General features: G+C 35.9%; 1 protein-coding gene across 4 annotated transcripts in view; it reads right to left on the bottom strand.

Moving 5' to 3' along the window:
- Nucleotides 1–454: 454 nt before the first annotated feature.
- Nucleotides 455–22,946, bottom strand: part of PRKACB (protein kinase cAMP-activated catalytic subunit beta) — a 72,772-nt gene continuing 50,280 nt past the window's right edge. For 3 of the 4 annotated variants that reach the window (XM_061345203.1, XM_061345202.1, XM_061345205.1), the window contains exons 2-10: nucleotides 19,577–19,638; nucleotides 18,516–18,644; nucleotides 15,538–15,636; nucleotides 14,483–14,565; nucleotides 13,818–13,944; nucleotides 11,485–11,580; nucleotides 9,930–10,052; nucleotides 7,761–7,925; nucleotides 455–3,525 (exon numbers count right to left, since the gene is read on the bottom strand). In XM_061345203.1, coding sequence (XP_061201187.1) covers nucleotides 3,400–3,525; nucleotides 7,761–7,925; nucleotides 9,930–10,052; nucleotides 11,485–11,580; nucleotides 13,818–13,944; nucleotides 14,483–14,565; nucleotides 15,538–15,636; nucleotides 18,516–18,644; nucleotides 19,577–19,638 — 1,010 coding nt within the window. In that variant the 3' untranslated portion in view covers nucleotides 455–3,399. Of the gene's footprint in view, nucleotides 3,526–7,760; nucleotides 7,926–9,929; nucleotides 10,053–11,484; nucleotides 11,581–13,817; nucleotides 13,945–14,482; nucleotides 14,566–15,537; nucleotides 15,637–18,515; nucleotides 18,645–19,576; nucleotides 19,639–22,513; nucleotides 22,569–22,946 lie in introns of those variants that run through there. The other variant, XM_061345204.1, reaches the window with a different exon arrangement.

Raw genomic sequence — 22,946 nt, 5'->3', positions numbered from 1 at the left:
GAACACCACTTGCGGAAAAAGCCTCAAGACAGACAATGCCAAGACCATGAACAGTCTTTACTTCTATCAGTTGTTTCACAGCACAATGAGACATAGCACAAAGTTTGTACAGCAGGATCTGCAGACAGTTTAAAACCAGGCAATTATCTTTAATAAAAAGCATCCAGTCTGAAGGTGAAAATATGAAGACAAACAATATTGCTGCTAATGATCACCTTGCTTACTTTTGATTGTCTATGATGTCCAATTCAGTGAGATCTCACAGTGCCTTTCATATTCTCTATACCATCTTCTCCAAACCCCCTAGTCAGTGTAAAGCTTAATGTGTCCCAACTAGTATGAACTGTATGTTTCATAACCTTTTCCTCCGATTTTCAAATTCTGTTTGCAGTGTGTGGGGAGATGCAACGACTCTCATCATACAATATTCTGATTCACAAAGAAGCAGCACAAGTGTTGTACATAATTTAATTTGCACTTCTGTATATAAATGTTTACTATATTGCACACTATTGCAGCACTTAAAAACATCTAATTATTTGCAAAAATTAGTAAAATACTTTAAAGGATTTAAAAATAAGGGTTTTAATGCAACTGACAAGATAATAAAAAAAGCAATTTACTTAATGAGATACAATCCTTTATGTTGGAAATGAAAGTTACATACAACTAGAATACAATTAAAATATACCATATAGTTCAACACTTAATTCCTCAAATGTGTAAAATTAACAAGCTTCTACTGTCATAGATATACAATTTTTCCATATTGTGAAAAGGATTTTTCAAATTAAATACAGGTAACATAATATTCTGTAGTTATATTTTATGACTGTTTAAATGAGAGGGTTGTATAATACTCACATTGTCAAATGTACTCACTAATGCCTTGGAAATTGCACACTTCCCCTCCTTTTCCAAAATAGAATCTCATTTCCATACTGAAGTCTATTATGCCATATTGGAAAAGTATTTTACTTTCTAACAGGATTTTCATAAAATTAAAAAAGTAGCATAATATCGTGGTGTTAAGATGACTTTCCCACTTATGCCCATGTAGAGTTTAATCTGGATATCAGACAGGTCAGAACCAATCCTAGACTTCTGTCTTATTGTACACGCAAGATGGATGATTACAGTATTTTACAAAACAGAAAAAATCTCAGATCCTTACTAGAATTATAAAGGTAATGATTGAAAATTAAAATCATAACAGAATCAAATTGTGATCTCCAACATTTATTAAAATCTTTTAAAGTTCATAAACGACAACAAAGTTACTGTAGAATTTATCGCATACAGCTAGCATACAGCAGCATGTCCTTGGTCTAAATGAAATACAAAAGATTTTAACATTTTCATACAAAGGATTTCTTTAAATTTATTAATGTGACGATATTATCTTTGTTACATAAAATTTGCTACAGCAAAGTATCTTATACTTTTCTTGCACATATGTAAATATGGGTGGACAAAGACTGCATTCAGTGTCAGCCTCCTAATGACGTTGTGCAAAAATGCTCAACAACCTAAACATACAGAATGTTGATGGTACATCTCTCATTCTTTTGTAAAATGTCTACAAAGGCTTTTCTTAAAGGAGTGCCATACAGATTAAAAGGAGGGAATGCCAGTGGTGTATTTGCATTGGCATCCAAACAAATACAATGGCTATGTATCAATATAGCTCATTTTCTTTAAAAACAATTCATCCTTGTATGCATGTAAATTGATCATAAAATGAGTCTAGTTTAAATTGTTTAGATGTGCTGTTTTAAGACAGGTCACTGAGACAGCCAGAATCAAGTGTACAAATAAAACTACTATGAATAAGTTTAAAAGCAACCCCCAAAAAAGTGCTGAGCCACTGACTATTAACATTGAATTAAATGTGTAAAAGTGCCCAAAGCTAGCACATGACAGCGGTATCTTTTAAGTCAGTTGGTGAGAGTATACAAAACAATTAAGCCCAAATACTTATATCTGTGTGACCATACATTCTGTTTGACTGAAAGAAAGTAGATTAGAAATGAAGACACAACGCAACTAAAATAAACCCAGCTGCTGTAGTTTTGAAACTTTATCTCTTTTCTTCGTGAATGAAGTGCTGTAATTAAAAAGAAAATGATTGTAGCAGTACTCCATCCTCAGTTTACTAATATAGTATACCAGAATAAAAACTTGGCAAGAACCTCTTATTCTTAACAGCTAACAAAAAATAACCGTGTTCATCCAGCGATGCATCTAGAACATTATGTTGCATTTGCGAAACCATTTGTTTTTCATAGCTAATGGCAGAGCACATTTTGTTTTTTGTGGTGTGGTGGTGGTGATTTTAATGGGTGCCTTTTTTAATCAAAAAAGGCTTGAAACAAGGAATACTTGGGGAGCCCAAACGCTGGCTTTAAGAAAAAAAAAAAACAAACAAAAAAAAACAAAACCCAGAAAAAAAATGTGAATCAAAATGAATCATATTCTCTACAATACTGACCAAAACTTCCTTTAAGAGTTTAGGGTTCATGTTCTTAAAAATGCTATTTCATACCTGCCAACTGAAATGCTGGTAAGTTGACTTGGTTAAATATGGTCCAAAATCCAGACCAGGTATAATTACTCCTTCTCACAAGACTGTAAGCTCTCCATGGTACAGTCTGGTTATGGCAATTTACCTACTGCCTAGGTGGGAAATAGAAAGGAAGGAGGCAGTGATGAAAACTGCAAGGATGTAGAAAACCAAGGCACAGGGTCTAGCTACTGTCCCCTACATAAGCCATCCAATTGATTCTACTGAATTTTGGTCAGTCTCCAGGAAGAAACGTTTTTAAGTTAATTTAGCAGACATTTATATGGCGATAAATACTACCTTCAAAAATGCTAAAAATGTTGGCTAGGTTTAGTCTGAGCTACTAAAAATTTTTTATAAATCGTAGCATCAGACACAAGACAGACAAGAATTATTGGCTGGCACAGACTAGAAGCAACATTTATCTTTCACTTCAGTCTAAATCACACTAGCCGCAACACCTTCCATTTCACTCACACAAATAATACATTATTCAAAATAAAATGGAGCATTCTTGGGTAAAAAACTACTTCATTTTAAAGGGGGGAAATGAACAATACACAGAAACAAAGAACGACAGAAACCAAAGTTAAGTAGGAAAGTGGTCTATTATTCTGTGTTACTGCACAAACAGTGCTTGCTTAATTGTGCCTAGTTAGAAGGGTTGGTGCAAACTGCACACATGGAAGATGGCAATAAAGACCTCAGTCAGCTTTGTGGAATGAAGTAACTAGGTAACTGTTTTGACATATGATGGTCTCAGCTCCACCTCATCTGTTAACAGAGTGCAAAGATCCCAATGTGAGCCCTGATGTCATCTTGTCCTCTTACTCCTACTAAAAATCAGCAAATTCTTTTGCACATTTTTCTGTTAGAGACGCACGAATATCTTCTTCTTCATAGTCATCAAAGTTGCTGGTATCTCCAGGACCTCTGCACTTTGGTATGAATGGAGCTTCTACCTGTATTTGGTGAGGAAAAAAAAAAGAGGCACTTGAAATGTTATTGCCTAATACTCTTAGACTTAACACTGTGATAATAAGCACAACAATATTCCCATTACTCCCCAAATTCTGCCAAGAAATCAGATATTACAGCTTGAAGTTGTGGCACAAATAAATCCAGCCTAAGAAGGTGCACGTCTAGCTGTATGAATGTGAGCTGAAAGACACTGACCACCATGAAGTAAAAACTGCTTCCACTTCAAAACAAACCTTAATTCTCTTCTTGGAGAAGAGGCCCTGCTCTCCGCTGTTCGCCAGCTGCGTGGTGCAGCTCCTAGCACAGCGTGGGCTGCACAGCACTAGCACACAGTCACAGCGGAAGCAGAGTAGGCTGATTACCATCAACACTACCCAAAAATCAGTTTGGAATTCCTCTTCTACTTACATCAAACCTCCATTTCCACATAAAAACTAATCTAGTACAAGTTTAAAACAGTATGTTCTCTATCTCCTATAAAGTTCCTCCTGGGACCTAACTGTAGGAAGTGAAAGCCTTCCTGAAACTAGGCCACAAGTGAGAGACAAGCAGTGACATGAAGGGGTCACTAAAGACTGTACAGAACGCCAGTGCAGCTCTAATTAATGACGGAAAAACCCTTGTGGTAAAGACTACTTGCACATCCTCTCAGATCCACATATATACTCGAACACAGGATTCAGTACATCTCATGTCGGCTGTATGGTAGTAAGCCATTCACACTCAGGCACGTGAACCTGTCATTTTCCAGGACCCTCTTAACTGCTGTTTCTTAAAATTAAGGGAACCTACAGCTTCCTGAAGTTGACCTTACAATAAAATCCTTGGGTCTAGATACAACTGAACAGTCTCAAATCTGTCCCTACTTTCAGCCTCCACTCATCTTGGAAGTTAAACTGAAATGACAATAAATGAAGATATGGATCTTCATAGACAGGGATCTGCACAGACAGGATCTGTACATGGACATACCTGCATTTTTACTGGCTGTCCCTACACAGTCAGGGGAAGGGGAAGAAAAGTGGAGAGGTGGAAGAATTAGAAAGGAATTGTTAGCAACTTGCAGACACTGGAATGCTATTTTAGGGATCAGACTACTAAACTCTACCTTCACTTAGCTAATATTAATTCAAATATTAATCCTTCTAGTCTATCACATGTCTTAAAGTTCAAAATTAAGCTTAATTACTTTTTAAAGTAAGTGGAATTTTAGAATCAGCTGCATGCTGGAAGAATAAATATGCAGGCTTCAGGGTTAATGGGAGGCAGTAATGAAAAATGGATGGTAAAGGAGGGACCAGAGAGAGTAGAAGACTGGGGGGAAGGAGAGGAGCCCTACTCCAACATGTCTAGGACAAACAGAAGTGTGAGGTATGACTATCAATACTGCATTTCTCTTTTTCATTTGACAGGTGCTTAATTTATCCACCTTTGCAGTAAGCAAAATTCTAGTAAAATTGCTGAGGCGATATAAATTTAAACCTGGAAATGCGAAGTAATCAGGCAAGTATCTCTCTTGGGGATGTCCCAAGGAGTATGTGCGCCAGAGGCAACATGGTGGGGAGGCAGATAAGCAGAGCAGGCACAGCTCCAGCTAAGGCAGGGGATCAGATCAACTGTGCAACTGTGGAACTGCTCATTGCCCTGGGCAGATTACTGATGGGGTGTGTGTGTATGTGTGTGTGAAAATCAGTAAATTAAAGAGGTACAGCACATACTAATACAAACTAAGGTGTGCTAACTTTGGTTGATAACATTATACACCCCAAGAAATAACACTAACTGTTGGCATTTATAGAACTGTGCTGACTGACATGTGTGTACCCTTTTGTTGCTGAAACAATGTAAGTATTTAGGCAATTTATTCTGAGAGAATATACAGTTTGTGTACACACCTGGCCTACAAAGCCGCACAGTTACCATCACCTGAATTCTGTGTCTTCTCAAACTGATTTTCAAAAACTCTCTTACAACAAAGCTCAGAACACAAGAAGAATTTTAAAGCATGGTCAAATCAGATGGCTCAGACTTTTTCCTATTATCTTCACTAAGGAAATTGCTAAAAGGACACTTCAGGAGGTAACACTTGTTTATAGCAGAGTACCTGTTCTGCCCTAAGTACAATCATATTATCAGGCAGCATTTTAATAAACAGCTATGCAAACAAAGAAAATGAGACCTGATCTTATCTGAAATATTAAGTAATTAACTGGTTCACTTACGACTGTAGCCTAACAAATTATTCCTGTTACATTAGCTGCCAAGGAGATTTAGGAAAATACATGCTGTGGAAGCAGCCGCTGTGAAAAGCTGGTATAAGCCTTGAATTTATTGCTGTATTTCTATGACTGCTTAAATGATACTATGATCCATGCTGTTGTTTCAGCCCCTTAGTATTACAGTATTTATTCCTTATTGTGAGAACTCCCAACTTATTCAGCATCACTTTTCACAGTCCTTTAAAACCAATAATAGCTATTCTGGCTATATTACTTGCTCATGTTTTAGAATACTTCTTGTTTCTGTGAAAATAATTCTCCACACCAGTGCACTAGCAATGCTAAGGATATTCAGCACAGTATTAAAACATCTGACTTAATATTTATTATGGGGCCTTGGTGTCCCCAGACAGCATACTGGCAAATGAAACTCAGTGCACATAAATCTGCCTTGTAAACAGGCATTAAGAAAGCAAAGATTATTACAATTCTACAATGGGGAATCTTTTCTTAAAAATATCTATACTTAATACAAATACAGGATGTGTTAATTGTACCCTGTCTTCTAGTAATTAATACATTAGTGAATAATACAACAACTGTACTGCCAATTTGTGTAGCCAAACAACCAGTTTCTTTTTATAAACTATTGTTAGTTTTTAGGCTTGGCCTTTAAAATATTGCTGTTACAGCAGCAAGTTCGTGCCTCTATAGTCAAGACTGTTAGTGTTTCAGATTCAAACCAATTCTTTCAAATACTATCACTTACCTCTAACCTTTTTGCCGATATCTAATTATATATTGTATATATTATATATAATAAAATGTTATACATATGTATACATATATGTTATATATATGTATAATACCAATATCTACAAAATTATTTCTCCACTGAGTCTTCTGAGACACCACCACTGAAGTTATTTTAGTCATCTATTGGTTGCCCATTGAAAAAATTAAAGGTAATTCAGAGGTTGAATTTAAGAGAACAATTAATTTCTTAGGAATCTGTTTCCACAATAATTTACAGATATTTAAGTTTAATTCTGCCCTCAAGGGGAGAAGGAGCTTTGGAGCTACTGAAGACAAACGTAGACCAAATTGTCATCATCCTCATCCCTTTTCTCCAGCTTCCTCTCCCAGCTCTGCTTCATCCATCCTGGAAGCTACTGATGTGCTCCCCTCTAACTGATACATCAATGGCTGCTCATGCTCTGAAAATATTCCCAGTTGTCTCTGTTGCTTTCAGCCTCAGGCAGGCTTAAATTTTATAGTGTGGACTGGGCAGGGACTTTCTAAAAACCGCATTACAAAACATGCTGGTCAGGCAGGTCTAGAAAGCCATTCTAAACATGCCAGAAAAAAAAAGCAATCAGCACGGCTCCTGCCATTGCTACAGCTTATGGAACTGCAGTCAATTAAAGCGTAATGTCAGAAGACAAAAACTTCTCAGCAGATACTGAGGACTGAGCATAGACATTCTCTGCATGATCCAGTCTCAGTCACAGATAAAGCAAGAGCCAAGAAGGAGGTGGCATGCTTCTTTAGCAGAAAAAGAAAAGCTCTAACTCTGGCTAGAGCTTCTCCGCACTGAAGCACAGCCTGACTGCTAAGAACTAGCTGGAAAGGAAAACAAGATTCCTCTCTGCTGTGGAGGAGTATTTATAGATGCCACTATAGCAGGGGTTAAATAAGAAGCGAGAGAGGCAGGAGATGGCTCATTCTAAGATATTCCAGAAATAGACTAAAGCACAACAAGTGTTAAGAGAACATGAATGTATAGAAAGGTCTAGGCTAAAATACCAATGGAAACAAACATAATTCAATCAATATATATTCTTCAGAGAGTCTTAAAGATTAAACTACTGTCACTCTTTCTCACTTTAACTACAAGTAACAGATTTAGAAAAGCAAGAAATAAGCAAAGTAATCAGAAATTTAACTCCTTAAAGATCTGCAATAGTTGTGATCTGAATAGTTCTGACGGATCTTACCTTTCTCTGATAAATGGCAATCCAATCTGTAGTTGCAAACCACTTGTGATTCTTTATGTCATTTACACCATTCTTCAGATTTCCATATCGTTTGGTCAAATCTACCTGGAGTAAATTTCTTAGAAGATCCTTTAGGTCTGAACTGAAGTGTGATGGAAACCTTACCTAAAATTATACATCCACAACATTAAAAAAACAATACAGAAGTTTGATTCTTCCCCCTGCAAAGTAAACCAGCATTGACACAAAAGAAAATATTGCGCCATTTCCTATTCTTCCTCTAAAAACAAATCAAGTAGGAATGCGTGAAAAGAGCAATTATTACTGTTGCACATGTACTTCTGTTTCACAGAGCCTTTACCAATAGTGTTACCTTGTCCATCCACCATTTTCTGAACTGAAAGTTTCTAGATCTGACTGAGCTGGGGAAAAATATTAATTTAATGTAATAATACTAAAAAAGCTAAACTTAACTTGGTGCTTTACCAACACATAATCTCAAGGCATTTTTAACTATCTTCCAGGAATAAATTTTTAGATTATACTGTGTATATATATACACACACACACACATAGGAGATACAGTATATAATAGTATATATATAAAGCACATACATATGCTCTGAAATATCATTCAGCAATCGTACATGAAAATTCAATCTGGAACTTTATGCTGTACTGTAATCTGTGTCTGATAACTGAACACACCAACACCAAAGATCTTGGATAAATAATACAGCACGATTTGAAGTCACTTGCCAATACAATTCATTCAAACCTGGCTAAGAAATAGTTGAAGATGATTCATGGAATGTAATTACACGGAGTTTTACTAGCAAAAGATCTGCTGATACCATTTGAGATGGTAGAGAGAAGAAAGGGGAAAAGAACAGGCAGAAAGATGTATTTGTCATGCCTGTAGTCTCAGCGTTTGACACTCCCTATATCCAGCTGATCAGTTATGACGTAAATGCAGAACATGGAATTATTTAACATAGAAATGTGCTGCGAAACCAAGAGACCTGATAATCAAGATCAACTGCTTCAGTTTATCTGCCAGGATATTCTACTCTAGTACAGGAAAAATCCACAGATTTTAATGAATATAATACTTAGACAGCTGAGCAGTAAGGAAATATTAACTAAATTTTTTAAGTAGAGAACCAGGTGCATGAGAAAGATTAAATAAGACTTAAGGTTATAAAGGAAACATACTGCTAGCTGAGAACTGAATTTAGAGTTTCCAGAGTTCACATCCCGTGCTGCTTCTGCAACCATCCATGGACTCAGTAAAAAAAGCAGATGATCAACAGTACAAATGTTGAGCAAATTAGATACAACTGAAAAAAAAAGCCCAAGTTTTCTGACTTTGGAAGATAAACATTTCTTTAAAAATGTATCTTAGTAAGTTAATTCCCATTTATTCACAGAGACAGTTGAGGGGTCACAGTATTACAGCAACCACCTTCTTGATTTAAATATGGTCTTAGGGCCTACTGAGGCTCCTCCCTTGATCAGAATTACAGCAGTACGTAAGATGTGGCACAGCATGTGTTTATGTAGGGACAAGGAAGAGAAGAACTGTAACAAATCAAATAAGCACAAAGAAACATGAAGAGACAACACTGGCTGGCAGGAGAAACAACAGAATACTCACATCTCACTAAGAGCTATTCATGAAAAAATAAAATGGAAAAGTTGGAAACATTTCTTAAAAATCCCATGTAACAATGAAAGCTGAACAGAACATTTGACATGTCCTGAACTACAGGACTGCAGAAGTAAAGAAACCTACCATGGATTATGGAAACTCTTTAGAGCTTCTTAAAAATATTTCTAGAAAAGAAAATAGCAAGGCAAATAAAGCATGAAGCCAAATAATTGTTAATAGATCATTTTTATCCAAGCATAAAAGGATATAATGCCACAATGTCTGTAAATTTAATAACTTGCATTTGAAAGCAGGGAACAGATTTTTAGAACTTTGATTTTTAATGTTACTGTAATACGGTCCTTTCTTAAGAAGCACACATTACAAACTTCTTCCATGTTCTTTCCAAATTGCTCACTCTCTAGCAGCCATTAAATTCTGCATCTATTCCTCACAAAAACCAGGTTCTGCTAAGACAAACAACTACGCTTGCAAAAATACACAAAGCCTTCACTCACCTTGCCAGACACAATCTTCTCGTAAATTTGAATGGGCTGATCTGCAAAGAATGGGGGATATCCAGCTGCCATTTCATAGATTAGCACTCCTAATGCCCACCAATCCACTGCCTTGTTGTAACCCTGGATAAAAGGAGAAATACTACTGTTAGCACCACTTCTAACATAGTTAAAAGGTTTTCAGCATCTATCCATGGAATAGAAAGCAAATGCGTTATTGCTTGCTTAATACGCAACTTACAAACTAGTTCAAACCAAACCAAGGCTCGTAGATTCCAACAGCAATATACTTAAAATATACTTAAAAAATGCAGTGATGACAGTGAAACAGTGATGAAAGTGAAACATTTTGCACATATTCCTGTGCTGAGTTTCAGTGATGTCTTTACACTGAGGTGACAACACTCCCTAAGTGACGGAAGTGGCCATGATTTACTTATTTTTTTTAAATCAAAATAATCTTGTTAAAGAATGATTGAAATGTCCTTCAAAGCTTAGGAAAATTTCATTAAATACAACAGTACTTCCTATACTGTATAAATTTTTGCTTGATTATCCACATTTCAGGACATTTGTTTTCATATTTATTCAACTAGCTACAAGGGCTTAAATTTAGCTGTTACAGACTCATTTATAATAAAAAACTCCACCAACCTCATGAATTTTATGTGTTCTCTGAGATCTTTTACAAAGCTCAGGGCTAAGACTTGGACTTTTCTCAAAAATCTACTGTGGAGAATTTGTAGTACATATACTGCAATTTATTCTGCTGCTTTAGCCTCATAGGGGCAAAAAAGCTGCAAATGACAAACATTTTCTCCCCCCAAAAAAGTACATTTTGCTTACTTTTTGATCTCCAAAGGGTATTTAAACTGGATATTAAATGCACTATTTAACATTATGCATTATGATTGTATCATATACAGTTCATAGAACTGCTTTTTACCTTTACAAAACATGAAGGGGCTACAGTTGAGCACCTATATGATAAATGAGATTTCTTTTATTTTAACACTCAGTGCAAGTAAAGAGACAAACTCCTCAATGGTAAGGTTGGACTGCATGTACTTGATGTGTAAAAGCAGCGGTTTGTTATGTTTGACTTCATGTAAAGTGCCTTAAACCCGAAACACTCTGCAACTAATTATTTAATAACTAGTGACTCACCCAATGTGGTTCTTGTTAACCCTGGAGCTCCTGTTCTAGTCTGTTAACACTTCAGAATGTAATAATTCACATCTGGTTTCTGACAAGGATGCTAGTTAAATCACCTCATTAGAGACTCCTTAAATCCCTTTTTACCTCACAAGTTACATGGCAAGCACATGTAGAAAGCTGTGTACAGTTATGTGAAAATCTCCGCTGTGGAGTACATTTTAGCATACTAAAAAACACTTAAAAGCAACAATTTCATTCTGTGTAATTACCATCAAGAATTGACTAGTCAAGATTTGATTTCTGGAAGTATCAGCAATTGGTTATGCCTCAGAGTTTAATAATTGTGTGATAAGTTCTAACTGCGTCAAGTACATGGCTGAATAACAAGACAAAGTACCTTGCTGAGAATTATTTCAGGTGCCAGGTATTCTGGAGTCCCACATAACGTCCAAGTTCTTCCTTTTACTCTTTTTGCAAAGCCAAAGTCCGTGACCTGTCAGCAGAAGAAATAAATTGTCTGTTAAGTGCATTTCTACAAAGAAATTTAAAATCAAGTACTTTTGAAGTATTTTGGAAAGCCATTTTATACAGAGGAAGTATTTGCTTTTCTAATCATGTAGTGTATCATATAGTCAGATGTACATGTAATAGCTAGTCCTGCTGATACTTCTAATTCAGACAAAGGTTTCTCATGATAAAATTAATAAATAACAAAATATATCTTGCCCCTGACAAAACCTTCTACTGATAATTTAAAAAATCAGCAGGAACTTCGGCTCACTGTCTCCCACATGTACTGCAATTACATTAATTTTCTTACACTTTTCAATCAGAGTGTTTATACTGCTGGAAGTTTAAAGAATATGAATATGAACAAATATTTATCTTTTCCTTTAGTTAACAAATACATGAATCACAAAAAGGGTCACAATATCTGCCAGTCATGTAAATGTAGAATTTTATTGCATACGTGTATAAAGGTTACCTGTAAAATTAGTGTGAGAGTAAGACACTTTCTGTAACTTCTGATTTTGAGTACCTTTGAAAGCATCACCAGAGTCAATACTGTTTATTTGAGGACTGAGGCAGGAAAAATGTAGCAGTAACTGTATTCGCAAATGGCAAGTTCTTGGCCATTATAAACTCCTCATTCTACTTGTCATGTTTTCTGCAGTAAGTTTCAGAACTTTGTATGTGATGACAGCTGTGCCATATTTGCTGGGCTGTATTGCAGAATACACATGGAAGCCAGGGAATTACATGTGAAACTCTGGGGTCAGTTTCAGGGCATTAAGTTTGGAGATCTCTTTCTTTTGTTTCCTCCTTTGTACCTTTTTTCAATGGCTTCCTGAGAAAACAATACTATACCACAATGATAATAAGTGCTTATCATACAACATCCTATGCTGATGTTTCTGATGCACTGCTCTCACAATTAAACAATCCAAACTATCAAGGCAGCTTTTTTTTGCTTTGTTTTTGATAAAACCAGCAATCACAGATGGAACTGAACAGAGAGGATGACGTACTGACTAGACAGACCTGCTTCAGTCAGCAAAGAATCATTTCTGCATTTGTGAATGCACAGTCTAAATAAGAAAAATACACTGCAGACATGAGACAAACAGTAATGGCTTTAAAATTAAAAACAAAAATTAATGCAGTTTCTAAACAAAATCTAGTTGGAGCTGCAGTATCAATGTATGAACCCACCCCCCTGTCTATTCAGAAGCAGAAGTGAACCAATTTCACAAGGAAAGAGTGACTGTTGGACCCATTATCATTTGCAGTATGCCCACCATCACAAAACCATATTGTTGCACATACAGAGTCACCAATTCTGAAGCCATTCACAGCTTTACATTAATGGTGCTCCCCAACCACATTAACAGAACTTGTACTTCTCCCTACAGTGTTATTTTATTCTCCATGCAAGATTATTCTAGAGTTATAAACAATGTAAGATATGTACCCTTTCTACTTCTCTCAAAAGTTTTTGTTATGTTTTTTTCCTGTTAGATTCTGCTATAGTAAGAGCTGACACAATGAGGAAAGACCTGCTCCTATCATTGAAGGACTGCAAAGCACTGCAAAGTGCTTGTTACTGTATACCACCTTTTGGTATACAGCTGTATCCCATTTGCCAGTTATAAAAAAGAGAAAAGCTAAAAAGAAAGGTAAGGGGGTGCCGTAAGAGGCTGTTGTAAAACCAAAGCCACCATTTACAGCACTGCAATTCTGATCTGGTCTCAGCTAAGCTCTTACTCCAGATGTGCCGCAAAGGTTAAGAATCCCAAGGGTGGGATTCATCTGAATGAAATGAAGTACGGTAGTGTTGGTGTTGACATCTAAGGTGGTCATCCTAAGCCATTTATATAGATGATGCAGAGAACCAGACATTTTAGGGCACTGTTTCTCTTGTTCTAGGGCAGACATCTAAAATAGGTCAGATGAACAGAGCCATGTAACTACCTACTTCACACCACAAACCCCAAGGGAAACCTTGACAACTCACTCAACCACAGACAACTCCACTGTGCATACTTAATTTTAGTCAGAGGAGGTAAATTCCAGTGGTTTTAACCATTACTAAGCAGTAGGACATTTTAATGCTCCCTAAATACATGCCAACCAGCTTCAAGACTACTTATTCTAAACACATTTTCTCAAACCACCTAACCCTACTGTAAGACAAGACTCGACTATCTAAATATATGAAGAACATCATACCTGGATGTATCCTTGCTGATCAATTAAAAGGTTTTCAGGCTTTAGATCTCTGTAGATGAGGTCTAATGAATGGAGGTACTCAAATGTTAGCACTATCTGAGCTGCATAAAACCGTGCATGTGGTTCACTGTGAAGAATTAAAAGAACATTAAGTACCCCAATACTATGCTAAGATACTGAAACAACCATGTAACTGCCAGGGATGGACAACTTAAGTATCTTGTAACAGATTCTTTTACTGTGTAACAACAACAAAAAAATTAATTAAAAAACAGCAAACGACAAACATTTTAGAATTGACACAATCACTTCCTGTCTTTAAGTCTCGCAGCTGAAATACACATGCAAATCAGCATGAACGTATCCCAAAATACAGAGCTTAGACTTTAAGTTTTACTTTTAGAAATTAACATCAATTTCAGTGAGCATAGGAATTCCAAGATTCTATCATGCATATATCACAAATGCCTGCATTAACTAACTGAAAAATAACAAATAATTATGAGGTTTTCATTGCCTGACCAGCTTCAACACCGAAAGAGGAGTAACTTTAATGCATTAACCCTCCAGAATTTTTCCAACAATACTAACAAATTTTGTAAACCCCTCTTCTCAATTTAGCAACATAAGCCTTTTTAAAGGAGTAAAGTCATCAATACACTCACCTGAACCTTCCGATTCTTCTTAGATGTGAAAACATTTCACCACCAGGAACATATTCCATTACCATGTATAAATTAGAATTGTCCTAAGGAAGCAAGTAAACACACACAAATACATATGAGGCATGTTACAGTCTCTATAATTCCTCCATACAGTATATTTTATTAAAGAATGCAAACTGAAGATTGTAGCCATCAAATGACCTTAAATATGAAGCAAGACAGGTAGAAATTCTTTGAAAATCACAGACACACATGACAAAAGGAACATTGTGTATGTCAACAAATCTATTTTAAAGTAAATCTAAATAATCAGTGAGTTCCTAACACAGAAAGGCGTGTAAGTGATGAGAAGGAAGAGAGGATAAGATGCCTACTGCAAGACAAGACCTTGCACTCTTACAAGTTCAGAACTGATAGACAGAGGTATTCTTGTCTCCCACAGCCCCTGCCCCAAGCTTCAAAACTATAAGGATTGAGGTAGAACATCTTTGCTCATTTTAACTGGTATTAACAAAGAAGAAAGAAGGAAAAAAAAAAAAAAGGAAGGAATTTTAGAAGATACATGCAAATTTCTTTACAGACAAACTAACACATACTGCCATGAAATCAGAAGCTATCAAATGCTCCTTCCGTCATGGTTAAGACTGTCACTAGGCCCTGCCTCAGATATAAATCTCAACTAAAAAGCCTGCAAAACAATTACAAATTTATCATTCAATATATTGGTATAGAAATACATACTTTGTGTTTTCTCAAAGACAGAATGACAACTACAAACTCTCTGCTGCACAAGAGCCAGTTTCCCTCAAAAAGGGCAGTCTTTAAGAGTTTAATTTTTATTTATTTGCATATATCCTTTCAGTCACCACCTGATGACCCAGGGTGTGTGCAAGTGTACACATAAGTGCAGGAACTAAAGCTCAAGACCTGGCAACAGTGCCATGTGAAGCACTTTGAAAACTTTCAACTATTGTACTATAAAAGTTAAATGGTTTAACATGTTCGAGCACTCACATCACTGAAATCCAAACAACTACATTCAAAATAATGATTACCTTAAAAGAATACTCCAGTTTTACAAGGAAAGGAAAGTTCACCGCTTGCAATATTCTCTTCTCATTCAGTGTGTGTTCTATTTGCTTCAGTTTGACGACCTAGGGGAGGAAAAAGTCTTCAGTTTAAATACGACATTTTACTGTTGATAGATTTTTTCAGTGTAAAACAATTAGTTGAAAGCAAGCTTGTAACTTTACAGATAATAAAAAACCCTTATAGATTACTAGTACAACAGGAGTGCTAAGGAAGGATTAAAAAGTCCAACTTTAAAGAGTAATACTGATGCAATGTGGTTCACAGATAACTCCTGAAATAGTGTTTCTTACTACGTGCTAAAATAGGAATCAGTAAGGAAAACACCTGTTTTTGAAACATCAGTAAGGAAAACTCCGTATTCTTAAGAATTGCTTGCATTTGTAAGGGAGATACTTCTGCAGCTGGATGACAGTTCAATAAAATCCATTTGGTCCCTGGACCCTTTGCTAAGAAAGGCAGGAAATTGTGTCAGCCACATTTAATTATGAATTTTGTTATCTGTGGACAGGAGCAAACTGACTTATTTGATCTAGCTCACACAGTAGTGAGAAGATGACTAAGGAGAACACAAATTCAAAACTGCCATTCTTATAAACAACTGTTACTTCTGCCAGACCTTTCAAGTGTGCTTTGCTTTCCTGCTTAGCAGAAGCATTAAAAATCTAAATGCTACCTTCTTGGAACCCATTATAATGCTAAGATGCTAACAAGGCAGCAAATGGCAAATTTTTGATCGCTGCTTTTTCTCAGTAATTAACAACTGGTTTACTTGTGTTAAACCCCAACACTGTAAAATCAATTTCTTTCCATTTTATTTAATCCCTATTGCACAATATAGATTTTGAGAATGGCATGATTTCCAAGTAAAGTTACTTCTCCTTCCCCCCTCCCCCAAGGAAAGAAGGAGAAAATACACAAGAGTGATCAAAAGAAGTCTGGTTTTACACGTTTGGAAATCAAATCTAACAGCTACAAAAAACAGATAAGCAAGATATTCCAACCTTGACCAACACTGTGTTTAAATTTATTTTTTAGATTCAAAAGGCAGAACCTAAAAAACCCACTACTGTTTTGAAATATATGTCATACAAAAGAAGTACGGAGTTAAAAATATTAAATCTCTTTTGAATCACAGATCTTTAGGGACCAAATAAAAATTTTGCTCAAATCAGCTCATTTGTGTGGGAAGCGTCTGCTTCATCCCTAAAAAAGCTATGGTTCTGGAATTACCTTGGTGATGGAAGCAAGCAAGCTGAAGTTTTAATTTGATATTGTGAAGCATACAGCTGCAATGCTAGACAAGACTTTTCCACCCTTCCTCCATCTTCTGCTAGTTAGATACTGGAGGGCAACGGCAGCAGCACCACAGGCTGAAGCTGCTGTTTAACACTTCGTAATATCAAACTGTAACCTCAGATAACACCGCTTTGCTCACATTTAAGCTCAGGCTCATGGCATGTCTAATGACAGCTTGCTGTAGATCAAATGGTATCTTGGAATGTCAGATTCTCCAGCAGCCTGTGCCTAAGCTTTTGTTAAGAATATTTCCTTTTCAAAAAAACAATTATTAATGAAACTAGCCAAGCAATAGTATGTTACAGCCTTCCTAAATTAAACCAGACAAATAAAAGACTAACAACATTACACGTGAGACTTCTGGCTACATCAACTTCTATTACCAAGTAAAATGTAAATGAAAAATCACAGGCAGTCTGCCAGCTAATTTTAGACACCTGTATGTTTTCTAGAATATAGAAAGTGACAGAAATAGGTTCTCCCTAAACCACCTTCTATTTTTGTGATTCATTAATAGAAGCTACTGATATAACACTAACATATTTCTAATAGAATATACAGACATAAAATTATGTATACCAAGTTGAAACAGTGTATTTCATAAAGGACTCGTTTATGTCACTGCCATGATTCCATTATCTAAAATTACTCAGGAAGGTAATAATGCCTAAGTGCAAGAGTCCACACTGAGATAACGCTGACTTTATCAGTTGCTGAGTATTAAGTTCTCTTTGCCAGATTAATATTTCCTTAATATGATTTTTGTTGTACAGTAGCAAAGTTATTTACAGTGCCTTACAAAGTAAGAAAAGCTCTTACACTGAAGACCTGAGAACCTACTAATCTAAATAATGTACTTCTGAAAGGCTTGTCTGAATGGTTAAAAACTAACTGTATTGATAAATTCCTTTAAAACACATCTTAGCATTCTAGAGTTCTGTTTTATTTAAAATTTAAACTTTATCAAGTGATGCCACTTAACTTAATCTAACAGTAATAAGTAATCTAACAGTAATAAGGTGTTAAATCAGGCTGGAGTAACAATACAGATTCAGACTCCAGCATTTAAGTTTTCAACATAGAAAATGTCTACTGTCATGGCTGTTCTGAGAGGTTACTGTTCTATCTATGCAGTTACTAGAGGTGCAACGTGATTATTGCATAATTATGCTTACAAAAGTTAATACCTCATGGGTTCAAGAATGGAAAATAAATTATTTTTAAATTATGGTTTACAATTGAAATTTTTGTTAATTTTTGATCCAAAGAGCCTTCCGGAATTTTGAGCTACACTGTGAAGATGTATTTATGTATTTATTTAACTACAACACTACAGTTTGGTATAGGCCACCTCACAAAAAGCTAAGCAAAGAATTTAACTGACAATATTTTCCTAATGCCTTGGACAGTACTGAGATCCTCTTTAGCCTGCCAATAGCGTTACTGGCAGTTGTAAGAATCTGACACAGCCCTCAACAGCTGAATCTGCAGGTTCAAAAGAGAAAGCCAAGCTTTTCATGTATCACCGGTACCCAAACGTGATAAGCAAAAGCACAGTTGTGCAATATAGTTTATCCACAGTTACCAGATCTTGATCTACATAAAACTTTTTTGTACCACAGAACCCACTATAAGTTACACCAACCTTCTGTTTGTCCAGTATCTTCATAGCATAATACTGTTCTGTGGCTTTATGTTTCACCATCATTACTCTCCCGAATGATCCTGTTCCAAGGGTTTTTTGCCTCTCAAAATCATCTAGGCCAGCAGTATTCTACATGTACAAAGATATAATGACATTATTTAATACCCAAAGACAATTTAATCTGTATGACCTGAATTATTTATGAAAAATAATGAGTAAAATTTCATTTATCAAAGACAACAATAGCCAACTACACTGTTGTTACGATTTCATGCCTGTCAAATTTTAATATGAGATTTTACATTGCACTCATTAAACCAGAAAATGACTTAACTGAATTGTATCAACATTTCTGTAATTTGTCCGTACAGATGACACATGCTTAGTGAGAAATGCAGTAAACAGATCACAAATTTAACATGCAGATAAATAACCCCCCCATACTTCACAAACAAGAATATCGAAACATGCAAAATACCCCAAGCTCTAGAGGCACTCCTACATCAGGGCTGTCTGGAGAGCGTATCCCTGAGTAAGTTTTCCAAGACATTCAGTACTACAGCATTCCAAATGCTGCTTTAAAAACAACGACCCTTTCCCCAAAACCCAAACCAAGTTCAACTTCTCAGAGATGTCTCTCTAACAAGCTCCTTAACCTGCCCCAAGCCCTATGAAGTAGACTTAATAACCTCAATTCCCCTTAATATCATGGAGGAAATTATTAACAGGGTAGATGACAGATGTGCCAATGCTTATTGTCATAAAATGCCAGTTAAACCATGTCAGTAGAATATGAGTCTTGTCATGTTGCTGGTGAACACCATTCTCTGTAAGAGAAAGCTGTTGTTCAATATGAGCATTTCATTGACTCAAATCTGGAGAAGGACCAAGAGTCTTTGCTGATGAACTTCAATAACAAAACTGACATTAAAATTGGAAACTCCTTTAAAAATGGCATTAAAAATGATTTCTGTTTTCTGCACCACTCACTGCAGGCCGATAACACATCACATTATACAAAAATGCAAGAGAAAATTACTGAATGCTTAAATGATGGATACCTGAGGGGGGCTTTCCCATTTTCTTAAAAAGTCTTCTTTGGCTTTGGCTAGGAACTCTTTCACTGAAAAGCAGACCAAAAAAGAACAATTTAATTAGTGCAATTCGTCATGAATGCAATGGAGATGCTTTGTTAGCAAAATATGCAAACTTCATTATCAACTTATTTCTTCAGCTTGTAATACGCTATTTTCTCCATGTATGAAAGCAAGCACCAATGCCTCTAGAGCTTTTACAGTATCTCCAGGTGGTCTCTAAGCTTTCTGGAGAAACTACATCATTCTACAGAAATTCTACATCGGCTCTATTATCTCACAATACTGTATATGCAAGCAGGCTTTAAGGTGATGCAAGATGTTCTTAATTTGGCTGGGAAAAAAACACAAACACCTGACATTTACAACAGCCATTCCACAGACTTTTAATCAATTTTTGTTAAATAAAAGTTACATTTTCTTTCAGCTGCTTAAGCGTAATGGCAATCTCACTGCTTTTCCCCTCATCACCTTAATTTAAAGGCTGTTTGCAAGCTCAACTAACAAATGGACAGCATTACTGCAAGCAAAGACAAAGCACAGGGCTACGCTGACACTGCATATTAGGCATGCCCACAGTCAGAGAATAAGAATTTTTAATATTGATTTTCCATTGAAATTGAAGGAATGTGTAATAGTAAAATTCTGGATGGCTATTTAAAATGTGCACCAACGTATTTCATTTAGATCATCTTTCAGCTGTTCTATTTTTTTGATATCAATTCTCAGCCAGATCAAGGCAGATTACTTAAAGCACCATCATAAATAGGAGGTGTTTTAGACATTGCTGAGGTTCTGAAAAAATCACAGAATTAAGAAGAAAATATCCTACTGCTTTTGTGTTCTCTGAATTATTTCACTAACAGAGCATTCATAACAGTGGATTTTCTGCACTGTGATGTTCTGCCACAAGCAAATTCAAAAAATACTGAGCAGTGTGCTGAGATTTTCTGTTAGTATCTAGGAATATATGTTTTAGCAACTGTAATTTACGTTCCAGTGGTCATAAAAATAGATTTATGGGGTTGTAAACAATCTGATTCTGCTGAATCAGAACTTTTTTGTGCTTTTCAAAGAATACTGGAGTCTACACAGAGACATCTCTTTAAATTCTCTTCTAGTACTAGTGGAGTTACAGCAGCAGTAAAAGCAAGGGCAGCCCTGGAGAAGGCTCGTCAGTAATTGTTCTGTGCTCCTTTTTAACTCCCTATCAAATGCGCTACAGGACTCAACTACCACAAAATGCCCAAAGGAGGTTTATGGCTCCCACAGTCACTGGCTCTGATGGAGGAACAAATAACTGAGGTTTCAGAAAAAATATCAAAAGTTCTGCCAGACCTCGAAGTCCAAATAGTGTTTAAAGCATGAGATCCACTCACAGTGAGATCACAAGAAATATCAGAAAGGAAGAACATATTTATTACCCTAAATGTATGGCTACACAGAGTAAGAAAAACATAGTTTATATCAAAGGAGTTATTTTAAATTGGTATTAAAAACATAGTTTCTATCAAAGGACCTATTTTAAACTGGTATTAAAACTCACTGAGAGTTAAAAATATTTTAGTGGGTAGTCAGTAAAAATGCTTGACATATTTATCCTGTGTGGGGAAAAATATTTCCATTGTTTTTAAATTATGGAGGTTACTCATGTAATGACTTCTAATGATCCTAATTTGAGAAAAGGACAGGATTTCCTGTGGCATGAAATAATTTCTCAACACAAAAAAGGGAAGCTAACAGTGTCCAAATTCATGCCTGATGATCCTTCGTCCATTCAGGAGAACAGCGACGACTTGGTAAAATGATGTCTACAGATGAAGTTTTAAAACATCAACTTATATCAAAATAGCATGAACATTATTTTCTCTTAATGACAAGAAAAAAACACAAAGATGATCATTAAGATTACCAAAAAGCCAAGCCTTCAAACTCAAGTGGCTGTAGCTTAGAAATGAAGGTTAACTTTTATACTATATAACACAGCCAAATCATAACTGGTCTCTTTTTATGCTATTACAGTACGTATCTTAAATATTCCTCACACTATCTCCATTGTTCATATAAATATTTTAAGTTTCCACGTATTTTGCACTGAAATATAATTTACTCTGCATTTATTAAAACAATGACATTTACATACAGTCATCTTTCTGTTCTGCTTCTGGAATAAAGAATGGTGTCCATGAAAAAATGTGATACAGCTCGAAATATTCAAATTGTGGAAGGACGAGAAAAATCTTTCATTTCTAGAATATCAACAAGCCACAAGCTCTCCTTCAACTGAACTTCTACCTTATTTATTTTCATCCTTTTTTTCTTGGAAAGCAGCATTGAACACATTTTCAAAATAAAGTATCTACATGTCACTCATATATCTTAGAACTGCTACCTTTTAAAAATGATTTTGTATTCTGTGGTGCGTTTTATTAGAATTACATTTCCTTCCTAATGAGGAAATGGGTTGAACTATGCCTGTTCTCATTTTCAGAGGTCACCTGGGCTCCTACACCACAACATCATTTGGTATGTTATTTCAAATGGAATTTAGGCAAGTGCATACACTTGAGTCACTTCTGAAAATAAGACTTAGAATTTGGAACAGGATAGGTAGTTTTGAAGTCTCTCTCCACCACAAAACATTAGTTCTTGCTACAGGAAGACATATTTCATTTCTACTTTTCAAGCACAGAATCAAAATTTACACCAACTGGATAGTAATGGCCATTGGTATTATTGTGATGATTCAAATGAGCAGGTTTATTAGACGATGGCTTATAAGATTTCCTCAAGTGCACATTTTTAGCCACCTTATATTGTGACAATGTGACTCGTTTGCTTTGCTAGTCTTTAAGCTATTCCTAGTATCTATGACTTTGGGCACTAATGAAGGAATGAGCATACCAAAAGTCTCTATAGGTTCCACAAGGGTTTGCAGGAACATTCACCCACACAGATGAGATGATGAAGAGAGGAAAGAAAGAGAAGGAAAAAAGAAAAAAAAAAATTTATGCATTTCCACAATAAACACATAGAAAACACAAATACATTCCACCCGTTCCCCTCCCCACTCAAGAGCGGACCCTTTAACAAACCAACCCTTTCCCACACAGACAAAATGACTCATGCTAAATCACAGAATGTTTGAGCAAAGAAAAGAGGAAAAAAACAAACCCAGAGGCAGCTAAATTCAGTATGAAAAAAAAGATGATGCATCACAGAAATAAGCACAGCTTACAAAACTTCAACAGATCAAGTTGGCATCTTTAATCATTAATCTATTCCAGGACACACATCCAAGGAACTGTTGCTAACAAAAGTGTATCTATCTTCATTG

This window comes from Neopsephotus bourkii, unplaced genomic scaffold (genome assembly GCF_033783945.1).
Source record: "Neopsephotus bourkii isolate Nb327-2 ecotype Australia unplaced genomic scaffold, CSIRO-AGI_Nbou_v1 NB_234, whole genome shotgun sequence".
NCBI lineage: Eukaryota > Metazoa > Chordata > Aves > Psittaciformes > Psittacidae > Neopsephotus > Neopsephotus bourkii.
Note: the sequence above shows the minus strand (reverse complement) of the source record. Positions and strands in the feature narration are given on the sequence as shown.